Consider the following 14,579-nt stretch of genomic DNA (forward strand, 5'->3'; position numbering starts at 1 on the left):
CACTTTACGTATGTCATATAGAATGACCAACTTATCTTGAATGTGAACAAAAGAAAGGAAATGATTGTAAATTTAAAGAGAAACAGGGTTAGGTCAAACACTATTTCCATCATGGGAGAAGAAGTGGAGATGAAGTATAATATATTGGTGTTAAACAGAAACAAGAAGGGACAAAACAGACTATACTTTTTCAGGTTGTTTAGATTCTTTAGTGTATATGTTGCATATCGTCTCTTGTGGAAAGTGCAATCTTTTCTGCCATCATCTGTCTGAGTAGCTGCATCAGAGCCAGGGACAAGCTGGGTCTGCTCTCTCTCTCTCTCTCTCTCTCTCTCTCTATATATATATATATATATATATATATATATATATATATATATATATATATATATATATATATATACTATAACAGTGTCTTCAGTCAGAGGACTCACCAGAATCGCTACAATACAGACCACCACCTTTTAAGAAAATTGTATGACTGACAACATGTAGTTTTCCTTTGAAATAAACGGTCTTTTTGAGCTGAATTTAATTGAAAATCCCAATAAAATGCGTTCAAGTTCGAGGCTGTAGTGATACAAACTGTAACAAAAGTTCTTCAGGGGGTATGAATACTTTTGCAAAGCAGTATATGCAGGGCAGAGCAGCTTGCAGTGCGCTGGTCCGCCGGTGTGCTGCTGCTGCTGTGTCTTCCTCGGTGTTACCCGCTCGGATGTTCACACCTCTGTGTGCTTCTGGACTCGGCTGAAGAAGATGGCGGCCTCCTCAGGTTTGTGTGCTCTCTTAACATCCACAGCAACACAAAGCGCATCAGAAGCTCCCACATCGCTGTTATTTCGTCCACCAAACAATGATATTACCTAACGCGAGGCGGTTCTGTAGTTGCTCTTATTTGTAACGTTCCTCTTTAATATATCATTCCGACAGAGCGCTCACCACCACGGGACGTATATATGTCGTGGAGCTAACCTAGCTAAAGGAAGGCCAGGGAATAGCCTGTCCCGTGAGTTAGCTAAAAGAGCTCGTTGTATCAAAAAACCCTTACAGATGCCGAGCATTTACAAAGACAAGAAAGGTATTTGGCTATTTTTAATGCATTCATGAGTTTAGAATGGATTGAGTTTCCAATATGGACGGTAAGCAGCCGCATATTCTGGCAGTATAGCTATTATTAAGCTACCAGAATATTCGAGCACGGCGCTGAATGCCCAGTCCAATATATATTGCTAGCTGCTGACTTCACCCGACTAACTTGCACAAAAAAACAGAAATAAAGTCAAAATGTGTGAACTGTAATGAAATTAACTAATAGGAAAACGTAAAAACGTTTGTTTGTTCTCTGCGACATATAACGTGTATGGAAATGTTTATGATGAGATATGTGGTTGAATTTTATTCGCTTGCCCGTTGCTAGCGCTTTTTAAATTAACATTGTTAATTTAATTGGGTGTTAATGAAACGCTTCAACGGTCTCTCGTTAAATACCATTGCTTTAGCTGGGCGGGGTCGCGTTAACAGACGCTTTTCGGTCGCTGAAATGTTGTAGCTAATGTGAACGGCATGCTGCCTTCCAGCAAATAGTCGAAACCCACATCTGCTTTAGCGCTCAACAGGAAGCGTGGTCGCAAATAAATTAAGCATTAAAATAGGTTTCTGTGCCGATCCTTACCCAATTTTTAAAAGGAAATGAAAGTTTCGTATCCCAAAGTCTACAACACATATCTTAAACTTGGTTTCATAATGCAAAGTGTAAAATCTAGGAAGTAATTTCTTAATCGAAACTGTTTCAGGAAAAGTTAGCGCGACCTGTCGAGTGAGTTCAACCTCGCCTTTTTCTTGGGTGCATCTTTTTTGTTTATTCAGAGGAACGCGATGGACTGCAGTTCTCAAATGCAGTTAAATAATGCACCCAAACAGCAGGGCTTTTCTTTATGTAAATGCACAGAACATCCGATGTGAAATCGGTGTTATACAATGGAGAAATAAACACTGTATGTCAGAACAGAGCGTTTCATATAATATACCAAGATGAAATGAGTTTGTTGAAAGACTCGAGATTTTAGGAGCTAACCTACTGGAGAAATTGATGTTCCCAACCATGTAGAAAGCACTGAAAAGTTGATACTTACTTAGGATGTGTTGTGGATCTTAATCATGTAAACCTAAGCCCTTCTTTTTCACAATTACCTTAGCTGTGGTGTGGCAACTTAAAGTTAAGAACTAAGGAACTGGTGATTATCTGTACAAACTCACTCTGATTAGTATATCCATCTTAAAATAAATGGATTCCATGCTAGGTTTTGAAGAAGACATTTTTGAACTAGAAGGTCCTTCAAAACTGCATGACCTTTATTGGGCTTTGTTTCAATGTGTTTTTTTTTTGCCTGTGATGTATCAAATAAGATCATGGTATTTGGACATCTAAAAAATCATAAAGTAAAGAGAAATGGTTTTGTAGAAACAAAAATGACATGTTCATAGTTTAGTTGCATTTAATGACCAGTAAAATAAATGTTTAGATTTTCTTTTACCCCCCAATATTTATCCTGCTGATCAGAACAGGACTAGGAACAAGTGGCAGATTTCATTAGCAGACTGATTTAGTGCCAATTTAATCTAAATGTAATTACCTTTTAAAGCTGTTTAATATTACAAGTTTATTCAATGTAAAAAAAAATTTTTTTTTCCTGTTTTAAATTAAAGTAAGCAGGTAGTTTATTAAAATTGATTTTTTTTTTTTCAAAAACTATTTTCGAATACTTCACTTTGACGGGTAAAAAGGACATAAATTGGGGCATTAACAAGGAAAAAATCTCAGTCATGTCTGTAGACAGCTAAAAATGTACAGGTATTATTTCTAAAGTCAGATAATTAATGCTGATGTGATTTTCTAGTTGTTCTATATTTTAAAAAAATGACAGTCAACAATTTTCTGCAAAAATGTATATATTCAGAAAATGGTAGGGAGCGGAGGGTATCTCAGGCTACTGCTGAGCTGAGACAAAGCTCGAGTTTTTAGAGGAAACCTGTCAAAGTCTGAATGTGACGAATGATTGAAGGAGAAGAAAATGATCATTTGGAGTTGGTGGGGGAGATTTTTAATTTTTGCACGTTCAGTCTTCTGCTCCTATCATAAATAACAAGCTCTTTTCACTTCCTTTTTGTATGACTCTAGTTTCAGGATCTTCCTTTGAATAAGCAAGTGCTTTTTCTTCCACGCCCACCACACCTCCAGTCTTAAGTTGTGAGCAGCTCGTCATTCACTGTCAGGCCGAAGAGTCGATGCCAACATATCATCTGTCTTCCAAGAACCTCCCACACCCCATAGCCGAACGCTTGATTGAAGAGTTTTGCACTGTGTTAAAATGAAGTCCGCTGTTGCAACACCCCTCAGAAGATGACTGACCCTGACTCATTTGTTAAAAATCGCCACTATACTTTTATGTGCTGTAGATCTTGTGACCCTTTCCAAAGAGTTTTCAGAAAAGCAGGATTCTGTGAAGGCTCATTGTTGAGCAGCATCAGATATCTATAGTGACGTGGTATCAAATTTGATGCAACTCCCCAGTTGGGAGAGCAATTGTGCTGTAAGCTGTGCTTGAGTTGAAGACTATCAAGTCATTTCTTGTATCTGTCGATCCTGTTGTTACATGTTTAAAGCTCAGTAGATACAAGAGCCTTTAATTAGGTGAACATTTTGAAGCAACAAAGCAATGGAAAAGCTTACTTGAAAGGAAATGAGTCAAAAATTTAAATAAGAAAACTCTTTTGCTAGGGTAGCTACTGATTAGGCTTTCAGTTTATTGGTTCAACTCTGTTGGTCTAATTCACAGGTGCCAAACTGCAGTCCTCAAGGGCCACTGCCCTGCAACTTTTAGATGTGCCTCTGCTGCACCACACCTGAATAGAATAATTAGGTCTGACTTGTTGGGCGTTTACTTGTGTTTTTTCATTCAGGGTGGTTTGTGTTTGTATTGGAGTACATAGCCCTGCCTAAAGAAGGCCTTTTCTGTCTTTGAGTCTGAGTGTGCTTGGGTTTTGACTCTTCTGATAGATTAATAAACACCTTCATGAATGTCAGGGCTATAAGTTACCTCCCCCCCCCACCCCCCAGAGCATTGCACTCAGATAAAATGATCAATAAGACCCATCATCTCTCAGTGACTGGTAGGAATCCAAAGAATATCATCCACGGTCATTTTATCCTCCATCTTAGAAAATTGATTTTTTTTCTTTTTTCACGAAAGTGCCACAACTTATCAATTTTAACAGCTTGTTCTGAAAGGAGTACGGTACATTAGGTGCTTGGGTGGCAGCCACAACAGCAGATTAATTCATGCGATGTCGTGCTATTGATTGTATAATTTATAATGTTGGGTAATGATCCAGCTGCATGGCACAGGGTTCACAAAGAAATGTGAGATCATTTTTGTTGATTTGTTCTCTTATCATATAAACGGACCTGATAAAAGTGATTATATGGCTCTCTGTTTACCTTTAGGAGTTAAAGTCCCACGCAATTTTCGCTTGTTGGAAGAGCTTGAAGAGGGCCAGAAGGGTGAAGGTGATGGCACAGTCAGCTGGGGCCTTGAGGATGATGAAGACATGACTCTCACAAGGTGGACAGGCATGATCATTGGACCAGCCAGAGTAAGCAGAGCTGCTTCACTAGTTTATAATGGTGTGGGGTGGGGGGAGACAGTCTGTTAAAGAGTATATATGCATGCATGTACTAGAACTGATATTTTTTTGTCCTTTTGGTTTTTCAGACCAACTATGAGAACAGAATATACAGCCTGAAAGTGGAATGTGGACCTAGATACCCAGAGACAGCGCCGACTGTTAGATTTGTAACAAAAATTAGCATGAATGGGATAAATAATTCCAATGGGACGGTGAGTTTCATCACAAATCTGACAAAGTGAAGTGTTGGTGTAAGGATCATTGGTTGCTTTGCATGAACATGGCCTATGAGATTCTTGCAGTACAATTACCTTGGATAGAAAAACAATATAATGGCTTTTACACTGAAATTTAACATTTAAAAATTAACACTTTAACTTTTTTGTTGTCAAGCAGTTGCCAATCCATTCTGCTCCAGTATTTCAAACAGAATTAGTCTCTGATATTAATTAAATGCACTCCTTGATATGTGTCAAATATTAACAGCCACCTTTGCTTTAACACCAGAAACCGTTTGAGTCCAGAGTGGCGTTTTAAACCCTGGTCCTGAAGGCACACTGCCCTGCATGCTTAAGGTGTTTCCATGCTTTTTAGCACAAGTGACTTCAGTTCATGGCTGATTAGCAGATTTTAGCTGAAGTGCATCTGAATTATGCACGTTGAAGCAGGTAAACAACTTCAAACATGCAGGGCAGTGTGGCTTGAGGTCCACGGTTGAGAAACACTGTAGAGGTTAAACCTAAAATGCATCATGTGACCATTTTTCCTCTTTTTTTTTGAACAAGCACCATCAGTGCTCACTCATTTCTGTTACAGAAACAAATTTGACTTGATGTGCCAATAAGTTTTGTCAGAGCAGTTATCAGGTCCAGCAGCAGAAACTGTCATATTCTTGTTGAATAAATAAATAAATGCCATTTTAACTTATTTTGATAATGTATTGCAGATTTACTGTAATATGGTAAAACTGTTTAAAATTCATAAATGTTGGAGCTGCAGTTTTTTTTATGATGAACAATAATTGCCAGATGAACATAATTGGCATTTCATTTGAGATCTGCCAGTGAAATCTTAAGTCAGAAGATAATTCACATTTCTCAGGTAATTTTCAAGTTGAACTCATAAATCCTTTGTATCCAAGGGTGGCCCAGAAAAGTCTGTTTTCAAGGACTGAGTGGCTTGGCGCTTACATAAGGAACTTAATGTAGAACAAGTCAATGATGAATGCCGCTGTCTAGGGCTTGATTTTAAAGTTATTTTTCACTAGATCATAAGACAAAGAAGGCAAAGAAGAAAGCACAACTAACAGCAATGGCCTTTCGTGGAGCCTTGACCCCAACTTCTGTAAATAAGTCTGGCTGTGTAGTCAGATTATGTTAAAGGTGGATAAAATGCAACATGACCATTCTTACTGCAGATGCCTTGAAAACTGCTGGGCCAAATCTCACAGGCATAATAAATTGATATTGGCTAACTAGTCAGGCTGTGTGCTAGCCTGCAGTCAGCTGCCTAAAAGTTATCCTTCACATAATTTGTCTGCTTTCATATTTATAAATGCTGCTTTTGTTTACACAAAATTACAGTATTTTTTATTATTTTTTGGCTGTATTTCAAGAAGAAATATTTCCTGTTTGGGTCACTGAACTGACTTGTTGCACCATAATACATACCATTGTATTAAACGCTGGTCATTCCTCTACTTTTGTGGTATTAAAAAGGACATGCAACTGTAGAAAATGTTTGACAAACAATTTTGAATCCCTAATTTGTCATGTTCAGTCCATAACTAGTTTTATACTGAGGTCTTAGAAAAAAATAATTTATTTATTTTATTTTGTCATCCCCCTTTTCCCTTCTTTGTCTCCTAGGTGGATTCACGTAGCATACCAATATTAGCAAAATGGCAGAATTCTTATAGCATTAAAATTGTTCTTCAAGAGTTAAGGCGTCTAATGATGTCCAAAGAAAATATGAAGCTTCCACAACCACCAGAAGGACAAACCTACAGCACTTAATCGTAATGGATTGTTTCGACCCTCTGTCTTAAACCTTACTCTCTTAGAAATATTGTGTAAAGTCATCAAGAGGCTCACTTCGCACATCAACAGTATCATCTTCAAGATCAAGATTGGACTTTCTTATTACATAGCTCATTTTAAAAGAGAAATGTCCCAGCAGTTAAGCACTGAATAGATAGTTATGACTACAAGACCACAGTTATCTGCTTTTTATTAGTTTGACAATGAATTTTATGTTTGACCTGTTCCAGCTTGAGTAGGCTTGAAGAGGGAAGCATGATGCCACACAGGTTGTACCAGATTTCCAATAATTTTCTGTTCAAATGATGAATCACTGAAGTCGAAGCAAAATGGGTGTCCGAAGGCATGTTCTGTAACTAATACCTAGTCAAAGAGAAGCCAAGTATTTGACTTGTTAGACAAATTTTTAGCAGGTTCATGGAAATATCCACATTGATGAACCTGTGACTGTAGTCTAAAAGTAGTGTCACAAGGTGATTTTCTTTTTTCTTTTTTTTTTTATAAATATATAAATATATATCTGTATGACACACAACCAATGTTTCTGTTCTGCAGCTCTTTGACATGTAACAGACGTTGAAGCCTGTTCTGTTCTGAAACCCTTGCATTTAACTTCTAGTGAAAATGGCAGGTGTATGAACTTGTGATTTTCTGAAATTAAAATCACTGTCTGCAAAAAAGAGAGAAAAAGATGCATTGGTTTTGAATTTTTATTTGACTGATTCTTCTTGCAGTTTCAAATTCCTCCACTAGACGGTCTTCAAGGACTGCAATTCATTTTCTTGAGCGGTTTAGGAGACAACAGGTTAACATTCCTTATACTGCAGATACTTGATAAGGACTGCAAATATTTGCTCCAAACTGTAAACATATACACTTTTTTAATATGTCTTTGTACCAAAATACAAAAAGCTAATTTTCTGATTGTTAAATTAGAAACTTCAGGACATCATTAGGTAAAATGGTTTATTGCAAAATATAACTGCATTACTATCATGTTTTTAAATATATCTAATACTGGACTTATAGAATCAACAGTGAAAAGCATAGTAAAAATCCCACTTGTGTGGCTTGCAAACATGTTGACACAAATATAAAACCTTGTATGCAAAAATATTGATAATTATAAAGTATGCAATAATTGCTCTTGGTGTTCAGTTGTCAATTCCTGTTGGAAAATGTCAGTGTCTCCATAAAGCAGTGGTCTCAAACTCCGGTCATCAAGGGCTGGTGTTCTGCTTCAGCACACCTGGGTCCAATATTAGCTCATTATCAGAGCTCTGTAGCGCTTGACTGCGTGCTTGTGAGGAAGTTTCACCATTTAATTCAAGTGTGTAGGTCAGACAAGGGACACATCTAACAGTTACAGAACTTTTTCCCTGTCTAAAGCACAGGGGTTGCCATAAAGGTTGTGAACAAAGGGAAGCATAAAGAGTTCTAAAATGTCCCAGTTGACAGTTGATCGCTACTTTCATCTGAAAATAGGACTTTGGACCACTGAGCAACAGTCCAATTGTAAAAAACAAACCAAAAAACCCCTCAGTAGCCCAGGTAAGACACTCATGATTCTGATTTAGGAGTGACTCCGCCCACAGTCGATGCCTTGTGAAACTCCCTTTTATTTCACAATCCTCACAAGGCTACAGCTGTTGCTGTTGCTTGTCAACCAGCCTTCGTCAGCCACACTTTTCCTTCTACTCAGCTTCCCATTGACATGTTGGGTATGACTTACCCTTCACGTAGTAGGTGCTAGTGATTGTTGAACTGTCAAGTCAACAGTCTTCCTCATGAAGGTGTAGGTGATGACATTTTTAAATTTAAAACCTTCTTTTATTGGTCTTGTGTAGCTTTCTAATGTGCTAAGAAATTAAAGTTGGGGTTTCAGTAGCTTGGATCCACTAGTGTCAAAAGTAACAAATAATTGCCTGAAATTTTATCATTGATTTTAAAGACACTAGACCCGTTACACGTTTTGCATCAAATTACTAAAATTAAATTGTTGAGTAGTTTGAGAGTCAGCTGAACTTCTTGCTGAATTTACTAAATTCATGTCAGTCAGATGGCATCTTCAGGCCAGACATTTCAGATGCATTTGGCATCTGAAACGTAACTTGATTTGTAAGCAGGTCCCAATCTTGATAAATCTGTCTCAAACGCAGCACAACTGAGGGTGACTTCTGAAAATGATGAGCTTTCTGATTTGAATCATGCGACCTCCCTCCTGTGTCTCCCTTATTGAAACGGCTTGTCTCGGGGCCAGAGCCAACGCCAGCCTGACACACTGTGTTGTGATGATTCAAAAATGCCCTCTGAATAAGAGTGCTATCTGACACCATGTCTGCATATGTTATCTCAAGAAAGCTGACTTGCATCTCCTCCTCCGTCTCTCTCTCACACAGATATATACATTTATCTATATATATGTATATATGTATACAAATGTGTATATTGTAAAATTTATAGTGAAATTCACTTGCATTTAAATGAATTATAGATTTTCTCTCAGACAAGTGGGAGAGCATGAATTATAAATTATAGTGTTTGCATATCAAACGTATTTTTTAGTAACTATTTCTGTGTTCTCGAGCCATTTGCATAGAGTAACCTTTGATGTGTATTTTGTTGTGCTGTAGATCTTTAGAGTCTGTCCACTAGAGGGCGCTCCAGCCCCACACTTGTCATTGACCTGGTCCTTGGAAGTGACTGGTTTGGAGGACATGCCTCGTCAGACACAGCGACAATGTTGAAATGCTTGCAGGCGTGCTGTCACTTTGCTTAAAAAAGCAAAACAAACAAAAAAAAAAACCTGTTGCGTTGCTCAATTGGCTTCAGGGAAAGTTGACTGCTGTGTAGACGTTCATGACCAGCGTCTTCATACGACTTTATGCGGCGATTGAGTGTCTTCACATCAGTAGATCTCTATTTTCCCATTTCAATTTGTGTGTGGGCATCAGGGTGTGAGATGAGTCAGGATTTGCTGCGGAGGATGACCTTGCTCCTCCTCAGTCTGTGCAAGAGATGATTTGACTTTTGCGATGTGACAGTATATGGGCACAGCGATTCTTTTTCTCCTGCATCCTCCTGCATTTCATTGGTAGTCATGAATACAAAACCATAAACAGTTTGCATTTAACAGCTCAGATAGATAGATAGATAGATAGATAGCAATGCAAGCAAACTCCTTTATTCAGCACATGTTCTTGTTCTACAATGAGTACGCTCATCATAGTGACATTTTTAGATTTTTATTGAAATAGAAGTTTAGAATCCTCACTTGGCTACTTAACCTGCAGCCCCATCAGACTAATATCAATTTTAAACTGAGCCACCTGTGCAAAAGCACCAGTTCATGTCACTCTAATTTACACCTATTTTATGTCAGTATCCGTATAAGACACCATCCTGGGAAAATAAAGACTTGTATGCCTCTCAGGGTGAAGGGGCTAAAGGGAGAGAGCGCTGAGCAGTGATCTAAGACGGGAAGGAATTTGTTGGGGGGGAACGTGCAGCTTGCCTGCCGGCAGACTGCTGGAACCAGGTCTCTGCTCCCAGAGTGCTCACCTTTTGCCCCGTGAGGCCATAAGGTCACGTCTTGTCTCTGTTGATACTGTAAAAAGCTTTGTCTTCTTTATGACCACTGAGGGGTGACTGTGTCCGTCTTCCTGAGAAACCCCATTTGTTTTCATTCTTCAAGTCCTTGTCATGGGCTTACCCTTTACGGCTGACAGAGAAGAGGCCTCATATGTTCTTCTGGCGCACAATTTGCAGTCACACAAACTGCGTAGAAATATTGTAAAGACCTCTGAAAACGGTGAGAATTAGAATGGTAAATGAGTCTGGGTAGCCTTGTATCACCAACCAAACAATGCTGCTCAAAATGCTTCAATTTCTCTTAACAATAATATTATTTAAACATACTCCAAGCAATTATTGAAACCAAAGTTGAACAGGTTCATTTGAATTGGTGCAAAACAGTTTATTGTCACTAAGGATGTCTTAAAAGAGACAATTCAGGACTTTTGAAGAGAGGCTTTGTGAAATCATTTGGAGTGTTTATTTTATTTGAAGTGGATAACTCTGTTGGTGACTTCATTTAATATAGATCCCAATTAGTTGGAATTGTCAAGACCAAAGCAGACTTTAAAACAACTCCAACCTGAAGCATAGTGTTTTATCCAGATGCTTTTTGAGAAACCATCATCAAAATGATATTGGGTGGTTATTTCCAAAGGAGCCGATGATTATTTAAATGGAAAATGTTTCAATTTAAGTAAAGTCTAGTTACCGGACATTTACACTGCTCCAGTTGTTACTCGGACTGGGAACGTTTTACATGTTTAATATGAGTTCCTCTTGGAAAATCTTTAGCTTTTTTTTGTAAATAATAAAATGACTAAATATAGTTTTATTCATGATCGAAAGTATTCAGACATATTACTTTATATAATTAAATATTTTGATACGGTGATGATGTTATGAGTGACATCAACGTAAATGCATTATGAAAAAACACATGAACATAACAAATGACCAAATCTCAAATTATAGTGGCAACCACTATTTATATGCTATATGAATATGGAGTGGAAGTAAATAAGTTTGTCTTCTTCCAACTTGTTTTTGAGCTAAATGCATTCTTGATTGTGTCTAAATACAGTATTAACATGAAACAGATGGTATTCGTATTTCCGTCTCTCAATGTTTACCTATTAAGGGATATAATGTGCATCCCCTCCCTTTATATGGCTTGAAATAAAGCACTAAGGCACTAACCACCCCATGTACTTGTGACAATAGTTTTAAGGCTTGTTTAATAAGCATAAGCTGACGTGACATTGTTGCGATTGGACTCGTTTTTAGATAAGAAGTCCACTTTTGCCCCTCTTGGACTGGTGTCAGCTTCAGCCTCTGATTCCAACTAATCTAGATTTATCCTAAATGAAAGTTACACGATAGTTAAAAACAGCAAGTAGGATATCAACAGCATGCAACCTATAACAGAAACATAATTTCTGTAATTGGGATCTGCTCATTCAGTAGTTAATTGGATAATAACAGGTACATTTTACCATTTAGGTAAGAAATGGATATTCTCTCTCAACAGGAGTTTCGACAGGACAGCCTTATGTTTGTAAATATATTTCTGACTCGATACATGCAAATAAATTCTACTATAAAGTCCTGTGTTGCTGCTGATAAAATGTTTAATGTATATTTTGAAAAAAAGGGCTAGGCTAACACTTTCTCTGTTTTGATACCACTTGTTAAGTTGGGTCCTAACATTTTATAAAGCATTTCAGGCTTATTAATATACAAGTCTTACAATTTGTACTTTGTGTTCAACTTATGAGAATCTAAATAATGAAATTTGAGTTGTGCCTTGGGCATCTCTATCCCATATAGGTAGTCGCCTGAGGGCAACTCAGAGATTAAATAATACAAGCAGCAGCTAATACAGTCCCCTATTGAGAACATCTTTGAAAACATTGAAAACTGTTGAGCTTGTTGAGCAAAACCCAGATTAGATCAATTAAATAAATTCCAACACCTTATAAGAGCCTTTAAAACTAAGCCACCGTCGCTAACAGCTTCGTAAATAAATGGATCCGCTCTTTCCCTGAGAAAACATGCAGTTTGGGGGCCCCATGTCTGCCATGGTGCCCTTTGTGGCTATTGACAAGCACTCCACAGAACCATTCACCTTTAGATGCAATGCTGCCACAACAGTTTTAGGTCACTTCCACACTCCCCTGCAGTCGGGAGAGCAAATGAGATTTGCACAGGAGTAGCGTGAAGCTTCAGCAAAGCTTTTATTTTTCATCTAGTGCCAGGCCATGATGTATGAATGTACGCTCTCCCTGGAACATGAATTTCGAAGCACGACTTCGTCTCGGGTCAGACTGACACAGAACAGGGCTTGTTACAAAATGTTGCTAAAAAGCAGGAAGAAGAAGAAGAAGGAAAAAAAAACAAACAAAAAAAAAAAAAAACGGCCAAATCGTCTGTGTACTTACTGCATTCCAGGTTATTTATACAGAGAGGAAAAACTGTGTAGACTTCATGTCTCTGCTTGGTGAGAACTATTAAATTACTGCTGGATGTTTTTAATTACTTCACATAAATGTTGGAATACAACACTTCTCCAGTGTTTGAGAGAGGAGGGGGGGTCCATAATGTCTCACATGTTTAGGGAAGCACTGGCTTGCACTTAATCATGGTGGTCCCTGTGTGATTCTGATGTTGGAAATGTGGCTTTGTGAGAGAAAAGTGAGCATTCCTTCTGCTGGCGCGCGAGAGAGGAAATGGGTAATAAAACCAGGGGGAAAAAAAAATAAAAAAATCCTCGGCGGCGTGCTGGAGCCAGTGATTCTGGGATCCACTTAATTGCTCTTAAATGAAAAAGATTTTTGGCTTCCCATTGGCTGCGTTTAAAGAAAAAAAGTCAAGTCAAATCCCACATGTCTACCAGCCAAGCGGTGACTTCTCATCCAGCAGTATGAGCACTAATCCCTCTCTTTTGCTGGTGCCATCGGTAATATTATTATTAATATTGAGAAAGCTGCTGCTCGCAGTCGGCAAACGCCAGAGGAGGCAGAAATTCGTCTCTTTTTGCTCAATTACCGAGGCCAGAGAAGTCACTGGGGAAAGGGAATATCAATGCAAGTCTGCTGAATATTTTATCTCTGCACCTTTTAAGCCTCGATCCAAACAAATATTATGACAAATAACTGCGTTTGCTGAGAAATTATTAACAACACATTTTTATTTTTTAAATGTTTGTGGGCAGTTTTTGTCACGTAATAGAAGGTGAAGTTATTCTCTTTATAGACTAGGAGCAGATAGGCATCAGCTATAGGTGGACATATTCATGTTAGCAGCAAAATTCACTTTAAGTATTGCAAATAAAGTACTCATTAGACGGCAGAGGGACCTCTAATTGCGCCATTACTCATGCATTACTGTGTATGTAGCAGTCTGTTGAGGCTGAATGCAGAGAAGCATTACTGAATTCTTTTTATTCTTTGTTGAAAAGCCGCGATGGAATCACACAGTGATTTATATTGGCTTAAAAAAAAAAAAAAACCTTATTCTTTTTGCTTTTTTATATTTGATCTTCTACAACCAATTCATGTGAAATTGGTTGAAAGTGAACACTTTTAACCACCTTAGGATATGTTTCTACCAGCTCCATGCACATAGAGACTGAAATTTGCGTTTGTTTGCCTTTGCCAAATACCTCAACCTGACATCAGTCATTTTTAAGTCTTATCACAGAATCTCAGCTGGGTTTGGGTTTGGATTGTGACCGGGGCCGTACACGGATGAGCTTTGAGCCAAAACTGTTCTGTTGTGTCTCTGGATGTGTTTGTCTCACTAAATCTCTCCATCTACTCTAACCAGCACCCCCATAACATGATGCTGCCGTCGCCATATCACGGTGTGTTCAGAGTTAGCATTAGTCTTTATGATGCTGCCCATTCACAAATATTCTGTAATAAACATCATTAGATTACTGATTGGGTCAATTGATTGCACTTCATTTTATTTAGTAGCGTCATGAAGAGGCAGACTCCATATCCATATTTCCTCGTGTTTAATGCAACATCTCGTCTGGCCTTTTCCATGATTTCCGTCACCGGCCCTTCTTGCTTCCCAGTGTGACGCCCGAGTGTGAGGGCGCCACTCAGGGAGCCATTAAGGCCTCGAAGTGCCACGCAAAGCTGTCATGTCGTGTCAACTGCTCCTTTTGTACTCATTAATTGTCGAGCGGAGTGTGTCACATCCTGTCAGGCCGACTGCTGGTGTCCCTCTGGTCACCCCTCAATGCCCCTGTGCCTGCCGGCGCTATTGTGG

General features: G+C 38.4%; 1 protein-coding gene across 2 annotated transcripts; it reads left to right on the forward strand.

Annotated features, from left to right (window-relative positions):
• The first annotated feature begins 618 nt into the window (after window positions 1-618).
• ube2v2 (ubiquitin-conjugating enzyme E2 variant 2) lies at window positions 619-7,417 on the forward strand. Of its 2 annotated transcripts, none has more exons than XM_081598283.1 (4): window positions 619-772; window positions 4,505-4,653; window positions 4,773-4,898; window positions 6,555-7,417. In XM_081598283.1, the coding sequence occupies exons 1-4, from the start codon at window positions 757-759 to the stop codon at window positions 6,699-6,701; spliced, it is 438 nt and encodes a 145-aa protein (XP_081454409.1). In that variant the 5' UTR covers window positions 619-756; the 3' UTR covers window positions 6,702-7,417. The 2 variants fall into 2 exon arrangements, with proteins under 2 accessions (XP_081454409.1, XP_008432471.1); XM_008434249.3 differs by lacking the exon at window positions 619-772 and adding an exon at window positions 936-1,078.
• Window positions 7,418-14,579: the final 7,162 nt, after the last annotated feature.

Source organism: Poecilia reticulata, chromosome 17 (genome assembly GCF_904066995.2).
Source record: "Poecilia reticulata chromosome 17, P_reticulata-male-v2, whole genome shotgun sequence".
In the NCBI taxonomy this organism is placed as follows: Eukaryota; Metazoa; Chordata; class Actinopteri; order Cyprinodontiformes; family Poeciliidae; genus Poecilia; species Poecilia reticulata.